This window comes from Anas platyrhynchos, chromosome 5 (genome assembly GCF_047663525.1).
Source record: "Anas platyrhynchos isolate ZD024472 breed Pekin duck chromosome 5, IASCAAS_PekinDuck_T2T, whole genome shotgun sequence".
In the NCBI taxonomy this organism is placed as follows: domain Eukaryota; kingdom Metazoa; phylum Chordata; class Aves; order Anseriformes; family Anatidae; genus Anas; species Anas platyrhynchos.
Genome location: NC_092591.1, coordinates 12,872,194 through 12,891,577, shown reverse-complemented (window position 1 = coordinate 12,891,577; position 19,384 = coordinate 12,872,194). Strand labels below are relative to the sequence as shown.

Sequence of the window (19,384 nt, the reverse complement as noted above, 5' to 3'; positions counted from 1 at the left end):
TTCTCCCTTTTTGACATTTGCTGCAAGCATTTCTGAATACCCAGATGTCTCGAGCTGCCCAGGTTTTCAGTAGGTGCAGGAGAGATCCTTCTGCTGAGAAGGAATTCACCCAGGGAGTGATGCGGATATGTGGGGATCGCCCTTCTGCACCCCTGGCAGTGAAATGCTGTGGCCCAACTGCACTACAAAACAAATTAAGTGGGATCTTGAAGAGCTGAAGCTTTCAGTCTCTGTGTAGGGCTGAAGCCACCAAAAATAGGGCTGCAGAATAGAGTGGGAACTGAGGGAGGAAAAAAAAAAAAAAAAAGACTATTTCTGAAGAGTAAACAGATTGTTTCTTTATTGATGCCACCCATCTTGCACTCTTCACTTCAATCTCTCAGAGTATTAACATCTCCAAAATGCTGTCTCCATCAGCACAGATTGCCTAGAAGGTGGAAATGGAGTTGCATTCCTTTGCATTTGTAGTGCACATTGTTTCTCATCATAGTATCATTTTAGTATCATAACACTATATCCATGGCTATAACAAGTCTGCATTTAGCCATAACATACATTGAAGTGCATTGAACCTAAGGTGTTGGAAGACCTTACAAAAATAAGGATATTTCTCTTGCAGATACTATGCTTGAAAGCATTTCATAATACACTGTATAAGTAATACATACCTTCAGTGTTTGTAGGCAGGATAGCCTAATGGTTAGTACACTTAAGTGGTAGTTATTCTGGTTTTATTCTGTCTTTGACCTCCCCACGTGGCTTTGGCTGTGTCATGTTTTCCCTCTCATTTTCCAAATGTGTAAAATAATGACAACATTCAGTTCAAGAAGTTGGTGCAAGTCTGAAAGCACCACTGTTTGCTGAGCCGCCTCCCGTCTTTGGACGGGAAGAGTCACAGATGTGCAAAGCATTATTCTTTCCATCTTCAAAGCACTCTTTTTGTACTTGCAAATCAATCAATTTGCAAACCGATATTATGTTTTTCTGAGCAGTATAATTAAGAACAATCTTATTAATTATAGAGAAAATTGCACAATTCCAATATATGCCATTCAAAACAACATGATGTAGACGGACTTATTGTAACGCGTTTTCATTTGGATAGTAAAACATGCATACCTTTGATGGTTTCAGCCCACATTTGTTATATTGTATTTTTAATGTGCTCAGACTGTGCCTGTGTAATGGTGATTCTCCCCTTACATCCCATCTTTCCCACATGCATGAAGTGCACTTTGTAGTGACATTCATAAAGACCCCTGCTGTGGCTGAAACAGTGGAGTCCTGCTATTTAGATGAGCGATTATTCCAGCAGTTGAAGTGTTTTCATAAAGGAGACCGGGAGGCAAGTCTGCTACAGAGCAGTAGGAAAGGAAATCCTTATTTGAGCCTGTTATAGGACCCTGACAGAGAACCCTGCTCTAATACCTGGAGAAAGTCTGCTGGTGAGGAAAAGCCTCTTGTGAAGAACGAAGACAATTCATTCACCTCAAGAAATTGTCTTTGAAAAATAAACCAAACCCTACTTTGTGCTTTCTGCTGCTCACCGAAGAGGAAGAACAAAAGCAAATAATAATAATAAAATCTGTTTTAATCAGGACTTAGGCAGGCTTCAGGCAGCTAAATCCAAGACCTAACCCCAGAGTCTGCCTGTGTTATGTGCCTGCCTCACCCTGAAAATGCCTCCACCTCCAGCTCCTTCTTCCTCACGCCCAGGCTGCCTGAGGCTACCAGGCTCCTGTACTGTGTCCTCCAAAATTTAGGCAGAGCACCACGCCGGTGAAATAAGGCCTATGCTCCTGTGCGAGCTTCCTGACCACGTAGCTCCCGGAGGGGTGAAGAGCTGGAACAAGTGTCCATTTTTGGTTTTAAATGAGTGATTAAAGCACCCACTGGAGAGGGGGGGCGATTCAGTTCCTGAGCCCTCCTCAGCAGGAGGAGATCCCCACTTCTGGCCCCGGTTTGAACCTTCTGTTCTTCCAGACACAAACCCTAAGCAGCTGTTCTCAGGAGAGGGCACACTGCCTGGATGAAAACACCTGGTTGCGGGTGGACTGCAGCACCTCGGCTCTGTGGCAGTGCAGAGCCCACACCTGCCCTCAGCATCACCCATCAGCTCCTCTGCTTCCTTCATTCATTCCCAGCTGCAATCCAGGGCCTGTCATCCTCTGTGACAACAGATCATTGAGGGAGAGGCGCACGTGCAGTACCTTATGTTTCAGGTTGTGCTCTGGGGCCAGGCACCTGAAGGGCAGGTGTTGCAGCACTGCAGTTTTTTCATGGATGAAAGCTATGACTCATGGAAGAAAACCTAAACTTGAACAAACACGCAATTTAAAAGCTCAGAGCAGAGGGAGACTGCTACATTAAGTGAGATTGCAAATGGTGAAACAGACACTTGTGCCTTCAATTGAAATGAAATGAGTTACACAACAGAGCTCAGCTCCCCTTGATCACACGGCAGTAAATGTGATCTATCAATCAGATGATTTCCAACAAGTTCAAGTGGCTCTTCAAAAGTTAGTCACAATAAAATAGATGCTATAATCATACTCTCTGATAAATTTTAGTGAAACCAGCACATCTGCTGACAGTGCTAGATGCTTTGCATGTTGAAGTTCTCTCTAGCTACCAAACAGGCTCAGCATGGGCAGCAGCTGTCCAAACTTCTCTGATCTGTTCCATGGACATGCATTACATGAACCCGAAGTAAAAATGTTTCATCTTCTGTGTTTAGCTGAGCCTTTACCTCTTTGCAAACTCAGCAAAGAAGGGTCTAATGTGCCCCATCCCATTGGCAGCTCTGCACAGCAGGCTTTGCCACGGAGATCCAAATCCCTTACCAAGAGCCACCTCATTCCGCAAACAAGCTCACTGGAGGCGATGACATCCTGCACAGACCCAGAAGTCAGAGTGTGAAAGGTAGCCTGTCAAAGCAATCACCGAATGGCAGAAGCATCCTGATGCTGTCAAATGACAGAGCCAAAGAAATGACCTGGAAGGGAAAGTCACTTTTCAAAAGTCCTTCTCCACCAGCCAGATGGAGTGTGCTTGTGTTGTGCTTCTTCTCTCAATGATATTGCTAAATGTAAACAGTATAGGAATAAGGTTTCTAACCAGTGCCTGCTATTTTAGTGAATTTGAAAAGGATACTGTAGCTCAGATTTTCTTTACTTCATTGTGACTGGGAAAGCTTGCTATTGAGTTGAGAGTGTTGTTAGCTGTAACATCACATTATAATACTCCACAATCCTATACTGTAGAGTGTTATGAATTGCAATGCTTCTGATATGAAACTACTACAGGGTATTTTTGGTATTTATTAGTAATGCAAAAGAAGTAGAAAAAAAAAAAAAGAAGAGAAATATATAAAACATCAAAATGCTTTGATCACTGCATGTAAATAGGGAGTGTAAGTGAGGTTTCTTTGTCCTGAAATTGGAGTATTAACTCCTGAAAATTCTGCTAGGGTTGTGTAAAAGCTCTTTTGTTTTCATGCACCAAATAGGTATTTGTAATACACCACTCAATACATGTGAAACTTAAATCATTAGTTACAAAATGCAGCTTTCAAAAAGGTAATGTCATACAGAGTTTCTAACACTGTCAACAGCGAGACACACAAACATACAACAAATCCCCTCAAAATACACCAGTCCCACTGTATTGCTTAGGATGCAATTCCCAGTTATATCATTTAACATTTTCCAGTGCACTAGCTTGGACATGTACAAATGAATAAAACTATTGCTGACTGAAAAATGGACTATAAAAAGAAATGTTTTCATTGTTTAGCTGCACCACCAGAATTCCCACTGACACATTAGCGAATCCTTCAGATCCATTGTTCCATTGTTCACACAGCCAGATATAATTTCTTTTTCAGTTTGTGCCTTGTAGTGCAGTTTAGTGTAATAAGATTGTAACAGGTCTAGAAATCATTGCAATTAAATTAAGACAGTGTTTTCCTTTTCCAACCCTTGCCCTCTGAATATAATGGCATCATAACAGCATGTAGAGACGTGAGCTGAGATTATTTTCTGTCACATCACTGAGCTGATTTTCAGTGTGGTGAGCTGATAGGCTTCACTGTCAGCTTCACAACACCTTCACAACTAATTTCAGTAGGTAATCTATTGTAAGGCTCAGGTATTTATTTTCCTTCAATGATGCCATGCTCAGATCAGGTTCAGATTTTATTTTCAAAGTGATTTTAATTTCCCCTCCCCAAAATGGAACTGTATTGCCCCTTTCTGTCCTTTCTTCTGCACTGGCAGACACTGTAAAAGTTACTGGGTGTTTATTTCTCTTATCTTTGTAGTACTCTCATTGACAACACTTTTCTAGCTACTGATGTAATACTTTGGGTATCCTTTTCCATTTAATTAATCTGGTATTGTAATTGCTACAGACCTATACAGAAACTGTTTTGACATTAAAATCACACACCACAGCATAGATCTCAGAGATTTTTTTTCCCCCAAAATTTACACATCTTAAGGAGGTACAGATTAAGCTAACATTGACATCTTACAGAAAGCATGCTGCTTGTGTTGAAACTGTCTCTAGCTAGTGAAAAATTAGCACATTAAAACACTTCTCAGCCTCAGAAATAACCTAATCATAGCAATAATCCTTTAAAATGAAGGAAATTCTTAATTAAAATCAGTATTAAAACTGAGTTCCACTTTTCTAATATTGTAACTTGTCTGCCAGGAATCTCATGCATGTTTTTGTGTTGGTGTGTGTATACTTTTTTAGAACAATATGATAGTTTGGAAAAGTTTGATAGATTATGCATAAGGCGGTCATGAGAAAACCTAAGGGGCCTTTGAAGATGAGAAAGAATTATGGCTCACTTAAAACATAAAGAAAATATATTGTCCTTAGTATTTTTGAAGTCATTCTCTGTCTGTCTGTCTCTCTAAAACCAAGCTACCACAAATTTCCCTTATTTTATAGCCCGCAGCTATAAAAGGCATTTGTTTTCATCAGATACAAGTTAAGCACCATCAGACTAGTTTGGAGATCTCTTCAACTTTACCGATATTGGCACCAGCAATTCAGGAGGGAGCACTTTTCACTGTGTTTTAATATGGAACTGATATCTCAGCCTAATTTTATAGCATATTTTTGTGTTAGCAGTGCCGTGGTTTAGTGGTTGGTGAAAAGACTCACATATACAGAGCTCTTGCCTGTAACTGGATCCACATGATGGAATCGCCATGCAAACAGCTCCTTAAAGGACTGAGATGTGAGGACAACACTGTGAGAGCCTTGGCATTTTCAAGATGAAAGGTGCTGTAGATATGCAATGCATTATTTTTCTCTAGAGGAGCTTGAAATAAAAATGGTTTTCGATCACTGAACACGTCAGCATCCTCAGCACAGGAACCGAAGTAGGGCATAATTTTACAATATTACTAACCATCGGTTTGGCACCACTGCTGGTACAACACCATGAATGGCCAGTGTAGGAATGTATAGATATTTTATTTTAGTATCATATGTGGTGAAAGAGTACAGATAGTAGCACTGTTTGAACGAATAGCTAACACTATGGAACAGCACCATGAATTACAGCACATATCTTTATTATTGTGAGGGAGCAGCGGTCACAACGCTATCTGGACAGAGGGGCCCGGTGCGGGCCGTGAGGTGCGGGCCCATGTTCTGGGGATCCCAGGCGTCGGGACAGGCCCTGGGGCAGCAGCAGCCGAGCCGAGCCGAGCCGGGAGAAGCCGTGAGGAGCCGTAAGGAGCCAGGAGGAGCCGTGAGGAGCCGAGCTGTGCCGAGCCGTGCGGCCTGGCCCGGCTCCCCCGCGGGCCCAGCACCGGCCGCAAGCGGCCGCTCTTGGCTCGGCCTCGCTGCCCCGGGGCCGCCCCTCGCCTCTCGCCGCTCCAACCGAGCGCAGCCCCGGGGCCTCCCGCTCTGGCGGCCGGCTGAGGGGAGGAGGGACGAGGGAAGAAGGGAAGGGAAGGGAAGGGAAGGGAAGGGAAGGGAAGGGAAGGGAAGGGAAGGGAAGGGAAGGGAAGGGAAGGGAAGGGGAGCGCCGCGCCCCGCCCCGCGGCCTCCCCCTCCCCGCCGCCGCCGCCCCGGCCGCGGCGGAGTGAATGTGTCGCCATGGCAACTGAGTGAGGCAGCAGCAGTGCGAGCAGGAGCAGGAGCAGCAGCAGCAGGAGGAGCAGGAGCAGCAGCGGCAGCAGGGACGGGAGCAGGGGCAGGGGCAGGGGCAGGCCGCCGCGGCCCCCGCCGCCTCCGCTCCTCAGTGCGCGGGCGAGGCGGCAGCGGGCGGCCGGCGGGACGGGCGCGGCGGCGGCGGTGGAGGCGGAGGCGGTGCGGGCAGGATGGAGGACGGCTTCTCCAGCTACAGCAGCCTCTACGACACCTCCTCGCTGCTCCAGTTCTGCAACGGTACGGCCGGGGAGGAGGGCGAGGGCCCCGTACGGCCCCGCAGCGGAACGCGGGGCAGGGGAGAAGGGGGAGAAACTTCGCCTCCGCCGCAGCGCGGCCCCCGCAGGCTGGGGACGAGGCTGTGGGGACAGCCCTGGGGGCTAGGGGACACCTTTGGGGAGCAGCCGGCCCGGGGCAGGTGCCTCCCGGCCTTCCCCGCCCGGCAAGGGCGAGTTTTGGGTTGGGAAGGGCTGGGAGGAGTTGAGGCGGGCGGGTTGTTGTGAGCTGGTTATTTTTGTCCTTTTTATTTATTTATTTATTTATTTATTTTGGTTGGAAGTGGGGGCGTTTGGGTTGCGGAGGAACTCTTTGGGAGAGGAGGAAGAAGGAAGTGAGGGACTGTCAGGACCAGCAGGGGAAGCGTTGGGGAGCGGGGCCTGGGTGGCAGCGGGAGCCCTTTGCTGCTGGTGGTGAGGGGTCTGTGGGGGCTGAACATCCCCGCGAGTGCCTCCTGGAGAACTTGGGAAACAAAACCCGCTATTCTGAGGTTAGCTGTTGCTTTGTGTTTTTGCAGCAAGGTGATGAGCGTCCGCAGCCCCGTGTTTGGGTCGGAGCTGGTTTGCGGAGCTCGGCTTCCTCCAGGTCTCAGCCGTGGTCTGGGGCCGGCTGCTGCCTGAGCAGCTGGAGTCAGGTTAATGGCAAATTGCTCGGCCACAGCAGCTGCATCAAACGTAGCTTGCTTCTCCTCACGGAGAGGATGAAGATGATAGATTTTGCACGATTTTCCTTGTGGCGTGGTGCAAGAAAGGGGTAGGCTAGCAGAAAACTTGGACCTTGAGATTTTGGGAGTAATTCTTCAGAACGTGAGGGATTGGGCTGTGCATTGTGCGGGGATGCACTGTGCTCCCAGCTCCTCAAGAGAGGAAACTATGACTGGGTACGGGGGTTGTGCGCTAATAGCAGATGCCTGTTTTGCCTAATCTTGGTAAATATTTCATTGCAAGCATTTTTACAAAGAAAACATGCATCAATTTCTTGCAAACTTCGTACTCTAATCCATTTATAAGCAAGCTGGCTTCCTAGCAAAATCTCTGGGCTCTGCTTTTCCACTATTCGTGATAGCAGCATGCATGTGGGAACAGGAGGAGTAACAACACTCAGTAGTTTGAATAAGCAGAGGATCTTATTTCTGAGAACTCTCGCTGCTGCTGACTTTGTAACTCTAAGCACATAGCATACATGATGAAAATATCCCCTCCCCATTTACGCTGTACATAGGTTTTAAAATCTTGGTTAATCCTTAAGTTTTATGCTCTAGAATGGGTTACTGAAGAGATTACCTGCCCACTTGTCATATAATTGTAGATAGCGAGCTCAAGAGACTGTTGTAAACCTGTATTGTTCTGTGTTTGTAAAAGAAAGTGGTTTGATTCAGAAGCCTTTTATGAGTTAGCCTTCAGTGAGACTATATTATGCGAGATGAAGCAGAACAAGAGAACTGGGTCTTTGAATAGTGCCTTGAGGTGATCAGATATTTCACACAGACACGCATGACCCATGAGGAAAAAACTACAGATGGAGGATGCCAGTGAAGGTTTTGAGGTTGAAAGAGGAAAAGAAAATTGCTTTGGAAGGAAGTGGAAAGCTCTTGCAAGTAGAATGGGTGCTGTGAAAGACGGTGTGGAGTTGTGAGGAGGGTAGGCATAAAGAAGAACCAAACAGAGCAAACAGGTGATAGACATTTGAAGACAAATGTGAATTCAGCATGGGGTAAAGTGAAATAAAGAAATGGCTGGTAAGCACTTGAAGGGATCATCATTGTACGCTGAGAGGGTTTCTGTTCTGAAGATAGAAGAAAGGGTTAGTTTTCCAAGGCCATAATGGAAATTTCTGATCACCTAGAATCAGAGAAACAGTGAAGAGACTGCCTGCGTGTCTTGTGTCAGGACACATCGGGGTGCGGAGCCAGCGCTCCTGTAGGAACAGCCATGATAACCTGTGGCTGCACAGGTGGCTCAGGGCAGTGAGCAGGCTCTCGGCTTGGCACGAGGACGGCTGCAGCTTGTCCCCTTGCTCAGTGCCTTCTCCCTGCCCTGGGCAGCTGGTGGCTGCGGGGATATGGAAGGGAGGACGGTGGGCTTGTGGTGGGCTAAGGATACGGGGTCTTGGCCCTCAAGGGACCTGGTCTGGGGGGAAGGGGGCAACAGGAGGGCAAACTGACCCCAAGCCTCCCTTCTTCTCTAGAAACCACTCAGTGTTGAGGAGAAGACTTTTCTTCTTTAACTGTATACGGATCTGGTCTGCGTGGTTGTGTAGTAGCGTGGTTTTACGGTTTACAGTGCGTGCAAATATCAGAAATGGAGGGAGACGGGAGAGAAGAAAGAGGCAAGGAAAATAGTTGTGTTTTGAGCTGCATGTCAAAAATCTAGGACAAATATTTAGCACAGCTAGTTCAAAGACACCTACTTTCTTCAACTCTGTTTTGCAGAGCAGTGGGGTAGGGTTGACGTTTGAGAGCCACTGTGCTAATGGATTCAGGTGTCACTCAGAGGCAGCATCAAAGCAAGAAACACAAACTTGCAGTATGATTTGTAGGTTATTTCATTCTGCTTTCCTTGGGTGTGAACTTGGAGGAAATGGTGTGTGCCTACTTTATGGAGTCTATCACACTCATTTGCCATCTCCCTTTCAGAGGACAGTCTCTTCAGATGCTCAAAACATTTCTGTTAGCTGGTATGCCTATTCTGTTTGCTTATTTTTATTTTATTTTATTTTTTAAAACGACAACACTAAAATAACTCATTAATGCCTGTCTAAGGATGATTCTCAGCTTGCATCTCTCTTTCCAGGTATTGAAGAATACTTGGTTTATTTTGCATGTTGAAAAGTAGAGTTTGGATTATTAACCATGCCATCTTATAGATCCACTCCCTGGTATTGATGTAACTTTTATGTTGTTCTTGGATAGAAAACTGTTACATTCACCCACAGTCAGGCAGTGCTTTAGTAATGTATTCCTTAAACTGACGGCACAAGTGGTACAATGCTAGTAAGGCGGCCTAGTGTTGAGCTTTTAGTGTCTGCACAAGAACTTGCAGAGAAAATCATGCTGGGCATGAAACCCCATGGAGCAAGGTGCATACTGCAATTAGGTACAGGGCTCGTTTTGCCTCCTGGTCACTCTGCCACTCAGTAAATCAGCTGTAGTGATTATAACCAAGTCAGGGACACAGGTGGGATGTGGGCAGAGGTTTGTGGATCCTCTGCCTGCAATTCCCTGTCTGTTCATAGTTGTAACCGTGATCTAAGAAACATGGCCTGCTGACAGACGTGGGCTTGGTTATTAGGTGAGTAAAATAAAAAGGGTGGAATTTGTGCTTTGTGTTCTACAAAATGCCTGCGTGGGCTTTTAAAAGGAAGTAGGAATTTACCCTTGATTTGTTTACAACCTGTAGCATCTTCTTAGTATTCTTCACTTGGCTAGTGGGGAAATCATAGCTGTCAAATGGTCCTCTGCAAACACGGGTGTCTTGTTTGACAGAAACATCACATTTAGAATACCTGGATAAGGCAGTCAAAAAAAATAATAGTGGAAAACAAATTCTGAATGAAATGGATTTCTTTGTAAAGGAAATTTTGAAGTGATATCAACTATGTCAACATCTATTAAATAAATAAAAAACATAAAACAACCTTCAAACTTAAAGGAGTAAAAACTCTTTTTCAGTCCTCCCTCTCCCCTTCCCAAATCTCCATTTCAGTCTTCTCCCAATCTCCATTATTTAGGTTTTTGACAGGTAATAGTTTTGATAACTGTCAGTCACCTTTTTTTTTTCTTCCCAAAATCGGGAGAAGTGAATTGTGTAAATCTGTTCACGTCCTAATTTTGGTCAGTTTACTTCCAATTTGAACCTTCTGCTTCTGTAATTATCTGCCTTTCCTGAAAATAAGTTGAATATGTCTGTGTTTTCTCTGACTCATCTGTCTGCAAGTAGAAGGATGCTCTGTTGGTGAGGAAGTGAACTCCACAAACAGGAAACGTTTATGGACAGTATTATTCTGGCAGTTTTCTTTTGCAGGTGACTCTCTTACTTCCTCTCCCTGACCTTCCAAAACACGTCCAGTTACTCTCTTCCTACAGCTGGACCAAAATTGCACGATATCATATGGATTAGGGAGTGTGGGGCGGTAAGCTGAGCCTTGTAGTTTTTAGGTCACTAGATCAAATCCATCAAGGTTAGAAAACTGCGATTTGTTTCACTGTGATCACTTCCTAGGAATAATGCCAATTGAAATTGGATTGTCTCGTTGGACAGATTCATACCCCATGCAGATGAAAAGATGTTGAATACATCTTCAAAGCAATGTTAAGAACTTGTCAATAGCATTACTCAAGTTTGTTGTTTTTTCTCAGAAGCATACAACAGGGTGTTGAGAGAGGCAGACTTACCAGACTTTCTCATACTTCGTCTTTAGACCTGCTCTCTCCAGGCCAGGGGCACGTTTTGATCTCGTGGAGGTAACCTACATGAAGCATCTGCCAGTTTGGTAGGACAGGAGAAGACTTTCTTAGCCAGAATTGCTTGGAGAACGTTTTCTCATTTTTCTTTTCATTGCAATTTGTTCTGGCGTTTACAGTTGAAACCTTAGATATAACCGTGGCTTGGACTCTGCATTAAATGTCTGTTTCACATATTTTGAAGCTCTGTAGCATGTAAGATGAGCTTTGATCAACCAGCTTCTAGAACTCATTTTCTTCTATCCTGGAATTAAGGGGAGGGATAGCATATTTTTGTGTGCCTAGTAATTGAATGCAGAATAAATCATACACTCTGAAATAAAAATAACTTGCTGTAATGGGCGCTTTCACAATATATATTGTTAGACTATTAAAGCTCAAACTATTATTTTTAGTAAGGCACTATATAAGTAAAATGAATTTGTCGCCCTTTAATTAGCTATGTGTTTCTAAATCATAAATTATTAAAGCCCTTTTTAGTCATGAATAGTGTTAATTGTAGTTACTAGAGTTGGGGGGGGGTGTTTTTTAATAAGCTTCTAAAAACAAATGAAAATATAGATCAGTTGTGAGAGAATCCTTCTGTCTTAGTCAAACCTCAACAGAGAGGCTGTGTCAGTGTTAGCAGGATGGAGAGAAACTGCAAGTATCAAGTATTTTATCATGAATAAAACAACATACGGAATTGTAAATTAAAGCATTGGGCTCTCAGCAGAAAAACATGCTTTATCCGATCTTCAAGGTTTTTTAAAAATTTAATAGTGCTTTACAGAACTGATGAAGTGAGTTTTTTAAGTTCTAATTAAGAATACCAAAACTCAGATTCTTCTACTGAAGCTTAAACCACGTGCAAACAATTCAAATAAGGCTTAAAATTATATTAGAAGTACATTATTAAGAAGTGAATACATGAGGAGGGAGAGAGTGAGTTCTCCAGTCAGTGACATACATTTTAATAGGCTTTATCCTGACTTCCCTTGTTTCTTCTTTCCTTAGAAATTCAAGCTGAAAATCCTAAAGTTGATGCTGCAGCTCTTTTGTCAAAAGAAGTTTTGTTAAGCTGTAATGAAGAACCTGTCTTTTGATCATTAAAATCTCGAGGAAGATGTGAGAGAATAAGTAGGAAGGTCGCATGAAGTGCTATAATGACTGTATTTTTGTCGGTGTTTGCTGTTTGCAAATGACACTAATTGGGCAGCCATAAGGTATTGCAAAAGCTGAGAGGGAGTACGGAAGGAACTTGGGACGATTTTTGTTCTTCCATGAAACACAATGAATGTTCATTCATTACATAATTAAAATGGGGAAGTAGCTCCCTGAGGTTTTTTAGGGGGATGGGGTGGGATAATGATATGTTAACATGATTTCACTAAATTAGTTCTTTGGAAAGTAATTAAGTGAGATTGTCCACACTCCATTACTTCCAAAGAGTAAAATCTGACATGGTCCATCATTTTCTTGTCTTGCTTTGAAATGACTGCTTATTGAATAAATATAACACTCATTTGAAAACTAGTAAGAGAGGTCTGTAACGCTATTTTTTAGATGCTGTGACATACAAAATTACCTTTTTGGGTCTTCAATCTGAAATGAGCAGCTCATCGTGATAGAATAGCTTGCTTTTCTTAATAGCATAGACATTGTGTTTGATTGGAAACTTGTGGAAGCTTCCTGCAAGAAGGGAAGAAGAATTTATTCTCTGGTTTAAGTATAACTTTTATAATCCGTTGCAGGTCAATATATGAAACACTGCTTGTAGTCATCTGAGAGTTAGGAGCCCTTTCAAAACACAAGGTTGAGCGAAACTTTCAAATCTGAAGTTTGTAAGATACAGAATAGGTTAGTAAATTCCAGTATGTAAATAAATAAATAAATAAGGTAAAGAAAGAATCATAGTTTCAAGCTACTAAAGGCAAATATTTTTAAATGAAAACTTTGTAACAAATCTTGTATTTCATGAAAACTCAATGTGTTCTTACAGCTGTGGTAAAACAAAACAAACAGAAGCAGCTTTTGAGACTTGCAGCTGTAGCTCCCCTTCACCAAGGTGACATGGCAGGGCAGCGGTGAGTTAATGTCTGGAGTTCCCCTGGGGTCAGCAGCATTAGGAGCATCTTCCCTCTCCTTCAGGAAAAAAATCATTATGAAACGTGCAAAAGATGCTGACAGACAGTCAGCTTCATATTTATTGCATGTTTGCTAGAAACTAATACTGTTCTGTTGTTTCCTTTCCCTGTCCAGCATTTTGCAAACCTGGTACTTTCTGGGAAGAATCCTCCCAGCTCCCAAATGGTGATGCTGCTTGAAATAGCTTGGGGGGTCTGGCAGGTGGGTCCTCTTTCTGACCCCAAAGTTAGCACGTTTGGCTTCATGTGTTAGGTAACGTGGTCCTAACAGTCAGCATCTAGTGAATGCGGTGGCACAGGGTGGCTGCTTGGATGTCAGCAAGCTCTGCTGCTAGATGGGTGGTCTGGCCAGCTTGGCTGGGTCACAGGGGGCAACGGGGTCTTTATCTAAACTGTTCAAAACCTCACAGGCATTAGCATGGCCGGAGACTCAGACTGATCTTTATTAGAACCGATGTCTGCATTTTTATGTTAAAGAATATCTAGGGTTTTTTGCTGCACTTCTTCCAAATGTAGGCCAAAATAATAGGGCAGTGACAGCCAGGACTTTGCTCGGCTAATGTGAAAAATCAGGCTGTCTTTTTCAGGTTCATAACTGTGAACTCAAAAAAATAGAGTTTTGAACAGAATTGAATTTTAAAATTGAATCTAATGAGTCTATGTACGTGGATTATCTGAGGCCTGGATGCCTGGATTTAAAGCATATTTAAAATAGCTCAGAGCATAACACAGTAAAGAATTGCTGATCTGTTGGGGGCAGGAGGTGAAATCCTGGTGCTGTACAGCTCACAGGAGTTTGGCTGCAGACTTCGGTAGGACTGATTTCAAACTCTGAAAATGCTCACGGTCAAACTCTAGTTGAGTCTGAGAAAATAAGGATTCTTACAAATGTCGTCCCATAGGAGGGAAAAAAAAATACACCACTGTAATTTAGTTAACTGTATAATGCCATGCACACGGGGAGTTATGAGGGGAGGTTTTTTCCTTTTTTTTTTTTTTTTTTTTCCTTTTTATGTTAGACTGCTTGTGTGCATGCCTGTCATCCCTGTGGTGGCTGTTTTTCAGTTTGGAGATTAGTAATTTCCTCTGTGTTCAGATATCTTAGGGAGCTAATTAGGGATCCTTTGGGACTAAAGGTTTTAAACATACAACTTTTAAGTTAAGCATTTATATGTTTTCCCTGGCTTGAGGCCTTTCTCTACTAAGAAATGAGAAGAGATTCTGTTATAAAACTTGCTCTTTTGGCGTGTGGGATGGCAGATGGGCAGGTGGGGTCAGCTACTGGTGGCATGCAGATGCATCTTTTCTTGAATGGTGTGCTGTGGGATGTGCAGCTGAAGTGCAGGATACTTTAGAAGAGATACTACAAGATCCCCTAGGTCTGCTATGTTGTACTTTAGCACTCTACATTGGCAGGAAACGTGGGACAGTAGGAAGACATCTGTAGAGCACATGACCATTGCACAGGCACACTCCTGGCCCAAACTCAAACATAAAGGTGGAGCCTGGCTCTTCCCAGTGGTGCCCAGTGCCAGGACAAGAGGCAGTGAGCACAAACGGGCACACAGGAGGTTCCTTCTGAACGCCAGGCAGTGCTTCTGTGCTGGGCGGGTGCCAGAGCACTGGTGCAGGCTGCCCGGAGAGGCTGTGCAGTCTCCCTCCTTGGAGATCTCCAAAAGCCACCTGGACGTGGTCCTGTGCAGCCTGCTCTGGGTGGCCCAGCCTGAGCAGGGGTTGGGCCAGGTGCCCTCCAGAGGTCCCTGCCAGCCGCAGCCATGCCGTGATTCTGTGAAATATCAAAGTCAGCGGGCGTCGCTGCTGTGGCAGCTAGCGCCAGGGCAGTTGTGCTGTCTCCTTCTTTGAGAGATGTCTCCTAGCCTCTAATTTCTTACCGTCAGCCTTTCTAATGGGGAAGGAGTATGGTCTGGTACGCTGCTCGGGAAAGTTGCTTACTCACTGTTCCAGTCTGCACTTTTTTCTGAGATTCTTCATCCTGTGAACAAGTCACCACAGGGCTCGTGTTGTGCTTCAGCTACAGTTCTGCAGGTCCAAAGATTTATTCGCAGTTGTTTTTCACAAAGCTTATTAAGGTTACTGATGGCATTCAGAACTGAAAATTAAATGCTGTTGCCTCCTTTGAGCAAATACTAATGCATTGGACAGAACGAAAATCAAGGCTTTAAATTTACAACTGTTCTGCTTTATCAGAAAACCTAAGCTCAGTCATTTTAAAGGGTGTGAGTATGTGTGTAACAGACTAGTGGGCCTTTTTATTATCTAATAACTCGGTGTTTCCACACCTGTTTTAAATAAACACAGTCCCAATGCTAGCGGGGGTTTGGGGTGTATTTTTTTTCCTAATATGATTATTTAGTGTATGTTGGGTTTTGCTCTGGTATTTTTTTCAGGACATTATCTGAAAGACTTGAAATAAGCATGTTATCAGCACAAGTTTGGAAGTAGTTTCTATCATACCCATAGTCTTTCAGAACTAATCGTTTAACTCAGCTATAAATTTGTTATCTGAACTGTACTTCAACTGTCTTTTACGACCTGGGTGCTTGGATTTGGTTTCTGGAAACAGCAAAGAAACTGAGTCATGGGATTAAATATTCAGATACGGAGCTGAAAAATGTTTGCTGATGTGTTAAGCAAATGCTTTATAACCAAAATAAATTGCAGTTGGAAAACATGGATGGTCTCCCAGGAGCAATATATTTCTATTTACTCATTTTTTTTTTTATGGAGTTCAGTGATAAGACATTTAGGTGAAACTCTGAAGCAATGAACAGAACAGAATGGTTTGTTCTGATGTTGTCTCATGTGAGTTATTTGAGAGAAGCATTTCTGTAGCTGCGATTCCTAGGTAGGATGCTCTTGCCAGGACCCGAACCTCTTACATGAAGACATACTCCTGGGTGAATAATGTGCTCACTTCTAAAATTTGTTTAAACAAGGGGATTAAATACCAGGGCAACCTACCACTTCTGTTCCCTCAGGGCAAAGATACATAAAAGGAAAATGGATTTTTTTTTGAATGAAGCTGCTGCTTTTGGTAAAATTTATCTGGTTTCTGATGTGTATTTATATAAGGAAATCATTTGAACCACTGGCTTTACTACAGCAGTGAGTAACGCTGTGTTGTTGCAATTTTTCAATTAAATAATCCAACATACGTAGTCCAGGGGAAGAGTGGATAAGGGATGTGTAAGATAACAGGCTTGGTTCTTTAGGTGTTACAGATAAGAGGACCTATAGGGTTGCTCGGCGGTGAAGGTTAACGGGCCAGAGAGCTGGGGAAGCTGGGTGACTGTGGTGGAATATCCAGGAGACTGAGGTTCCCATTTTCGGGCCAAAGCACCTCAGGCAGATAAGCAAACGTGAACATGCTGCTGCTCCAGAGAGAGGTCTTGCTTCCTCTCCTGCTCTGTGTGGTTTTACCCACTGAACGCTTGACAGACTAATTTGTCAGAGTTAATTTAACATGCTAACCCAACAGCAAAGTCTGCGCCGTGTTTGTGTGTGGTACTTTGTTTTTGCTTTTGCTGGGCTCGTTTTCTGCCAGGTCAGAGAATTAAATCAGCTTCAGGAGGCAGCAGAAGATAAATTGCAGGAATAATGGTGCTGCAGACAAAACGGGCTTCGAGATGGTCTCATCTCCCCTTGCAGACCTGGACCTGTGCTTTGTCACTGCAGCTGCTCGTGGCACCATGTGTTGAGCAGCATCAATAAATTAATTCAAGTTAGAAGGGATACCCGACTCTTGCTGTATTGTGGCAGACAGAAGTGATTCCTTCCCTCTCCCCCCCCCTTTTTTTGTCTTGTGCCAGGCATGGTGGCAGAAGGTAAAGTTGTAAAACACTCTGTGAGGCAATGCAGGGGAAAGGCAGACAGCCACTAAAAGACTGCAATACGGAGGAAATGTGATTTATAATTGAATTAAAAGTTCATAGAGGTGGAAAATTACACGTGGATCATAAATTTCAATTTCAATTCAGTTACCCATCCAAGGCACAGTGGACTAAGATAAATTTTTTTGCCACTGAGATTCCTGCATTTCTGTAGGGGATGTTTAGCTTCCTCAGTCGCTTTCGTGTGTGTGTGTGTGGTTCCTCCTCTGGAAATTATGAATCTCAGTATTTTGTAATTCCTGTGTTCTTTGCAGAATATGACATGTCTGATTCATAGCAATGTAATAGCTGCAGCACACAGTTGTACTCAAAGTATTTTTATACACAAATTTTAATTCTTAATTGCATACCATGCTCTTATTTTTGCACTTTGAAACTTTGTGTGTTCCTTAGAACTTTCTCTTGTACTTTTGAGAGAAGTATGACTTCTGTCAAAAAAACGATGAACGATCTTTTCTTTGTGTTGCCTTTTTTGGGAATGTACTGTTTTTGGGGACACATTGATCAGATTATTCCACAGCTTTGCAGGAAAAGGCGTACCCTAAAAATAGAGCAGGAATTAATCAGTAACAAACATCAATGCGCTGCTGCCGCTCTCTGCTCAGCATCGTGCCTGGATGGCTGTAAGCGAAGCGTTTCACTTGATTACAGCAGGCTTGGTGAAATGGGAAGGGGGAGATCTGCGAGATCTCTGCGCGCTGGATAATTCAAGCATAAACGCTCTTCCGGGAGCTAACAGCCACCTTTATTGGTCTCGTGTAGAAAGGCTTGGGTTAAGAACCCTGAACTGTTGTGTGTCCTCTTGGTTTGCTCATCTTTGATTCCAAAAGGTTGAAGTAAATGTGTAAAGCAGCTCCAGTGATTCCCACGAGGCTCTGTAGGATTTTGGGAAGCCCAGAAACCACTTGGCTGCTGCTGGGCCATTAACCTCAGTGGCTGTGCCTCAGAAAGTTATGAGAGATTTGGGTGCGTGTTGTTCCAGGAGGGCGTTACTTCAGCTCCTTTCTAGTTTTTATTTTTGAGTTCTTAATGTAAAAATTGTTTAGCCTCAGGGAGGCCTCTGAATCTACGCCTTTTACTGCCTCCTGCATTTGGCAGTTGCTTCTCTTGCTTTAAGTCTCTAGGCACGTGCAGTGGGAGCTTTGAAGTAGCTGCTGCCTGGCTGAAGCCTCTCTAGGGGCAGGGAGAAGGATGATACAGTTCATGCGTTTGGCTTTTTTTTTTTTTTCCTTTCCAGCGTGTAGATATTTAACAGCTTGAAACAATACACAAGAGTAAGTGAAGCTGCATTTAGGGTCTATAAAAAGTAGAGAATTGCAAAGATGGTCTCTCTTTTCTGGTTTGGTTTGAATTTTGAACAATCATTAAAATCAATACTGAGGAAAAATGTTTTATTCCAGAGTTTTATTATTTAGCATTAGAAAGTGGTTAATCCGTGTAGGAAGTGGGATATGAGAGTCAAGAGGTAGGTGCTGTGTTACAGCCCAGTTTTCTTGCACGATGCTCTGTGGGCTGCTGCCAAGTGGTATGGAGCACTTCCTATGCTAGAGGTTAATATTAACTCAGATTAGGAGATACTAGAGTTGGTATTATCTAAAATGAAAAATCTGGTGTTGAGCCCTCATTGCCCATTTTCGGAGGCTATCCAGGCCCATCTGTGGCAGAGAGCACAAAGGTGAGGGGTGCTGTCTCACCCTGCCCTCGGGCACAAACCTGGTGCGAGGAGCAGGGCACACTCCCTCAGCCGAACCACTCGGCTCTGGGTCGAACCAGCAGCTCGCTGGGGTTCTGTGCCAACGCTGTTTAATCAATCCTTGTGGACCCTCAGGGTTCAGCAGTGGAAACTGTTTTTGTAACCCAGCAAAGCATAACTGCCTTTGCTTTCCTGACTGCTACGCATTGGGGAAGATTTATCATTACTGTAAATGCAGTTGTAGCTTTTATAGTAGATATTTCACTTCTTGTATACAGCAGTGTAAATGGTCTGTTTTTACTCGCCGTTTGTTGTAGTACCTTTTGTTCTGCTGCACAGATACGTGTTCAGTTTCTCTTTGGATATAACCACTCGTCATACTAAAATTAAATGTTAGAGCTGCATAGTAATAAACTGAAATCCTTCTGTGCTGGAAGGAGCAGTTCTGTGACTCTTGACAAGTGAGGGGTTTGTATGGTGAAATAGTTCCTCTTCTGACCGTGAACTGCCAGGAAGAATTGGTTTGTTGGTTACGAGTCCCAGTTACCAATCCTTCAGGGCTCCGCGTTTAGGAGCTGTGTACCACGCAGAAACGGTTATTGCCAGTCTGAAGGTAACAGAGCTCATATCTTCTCTGAAATAAAAAGAGAAAATTATTTCAGCAGCCAGCCCCGAATAATCTCTGCAACCTTGATCGTATTTTGCCATTTGGACGTTGAATTCCCACTTCCATGGCTGTGGG

The 19,384-nt window shown here is 43.6% G+C and overlaps 1 protein-coding gene across 8 annotated transcripts in view; it reads left to right on the top strand.

Annotated features, from left to right (window-relative positions):
- Positions 1-19,384, top strand: part of EML1 (EMAP like 1) — a 121,352-nt gene that overhangs the window by 35,210 nt on the left and 66,758 nt on the right. For 2 of the 8 annotated variants that reach the window (XM_072038306.1, XM_027457590.3), the window contains exon 1: positions 6,011-6,414. The exons of 2 other annotated variants lie outside the window; for them this stretch is intronic. In XM_072038306.1, the coding sequence (XP_071894407.1) occupies positions 6,348-6,414 (67 nt within the window). In that variant the 5' untranslated portion in view covers positions 6,011-6,347. Of the gene's footprint in view, positions 1-6,008; positions 6,415-19,384 lie in introns of those variants that run through there. 4 more of the 8 variants (XM_072038303.1, XM_072038304.1, XM_038179749.2 and 1 more) reach the window with 4 other exon arrangements.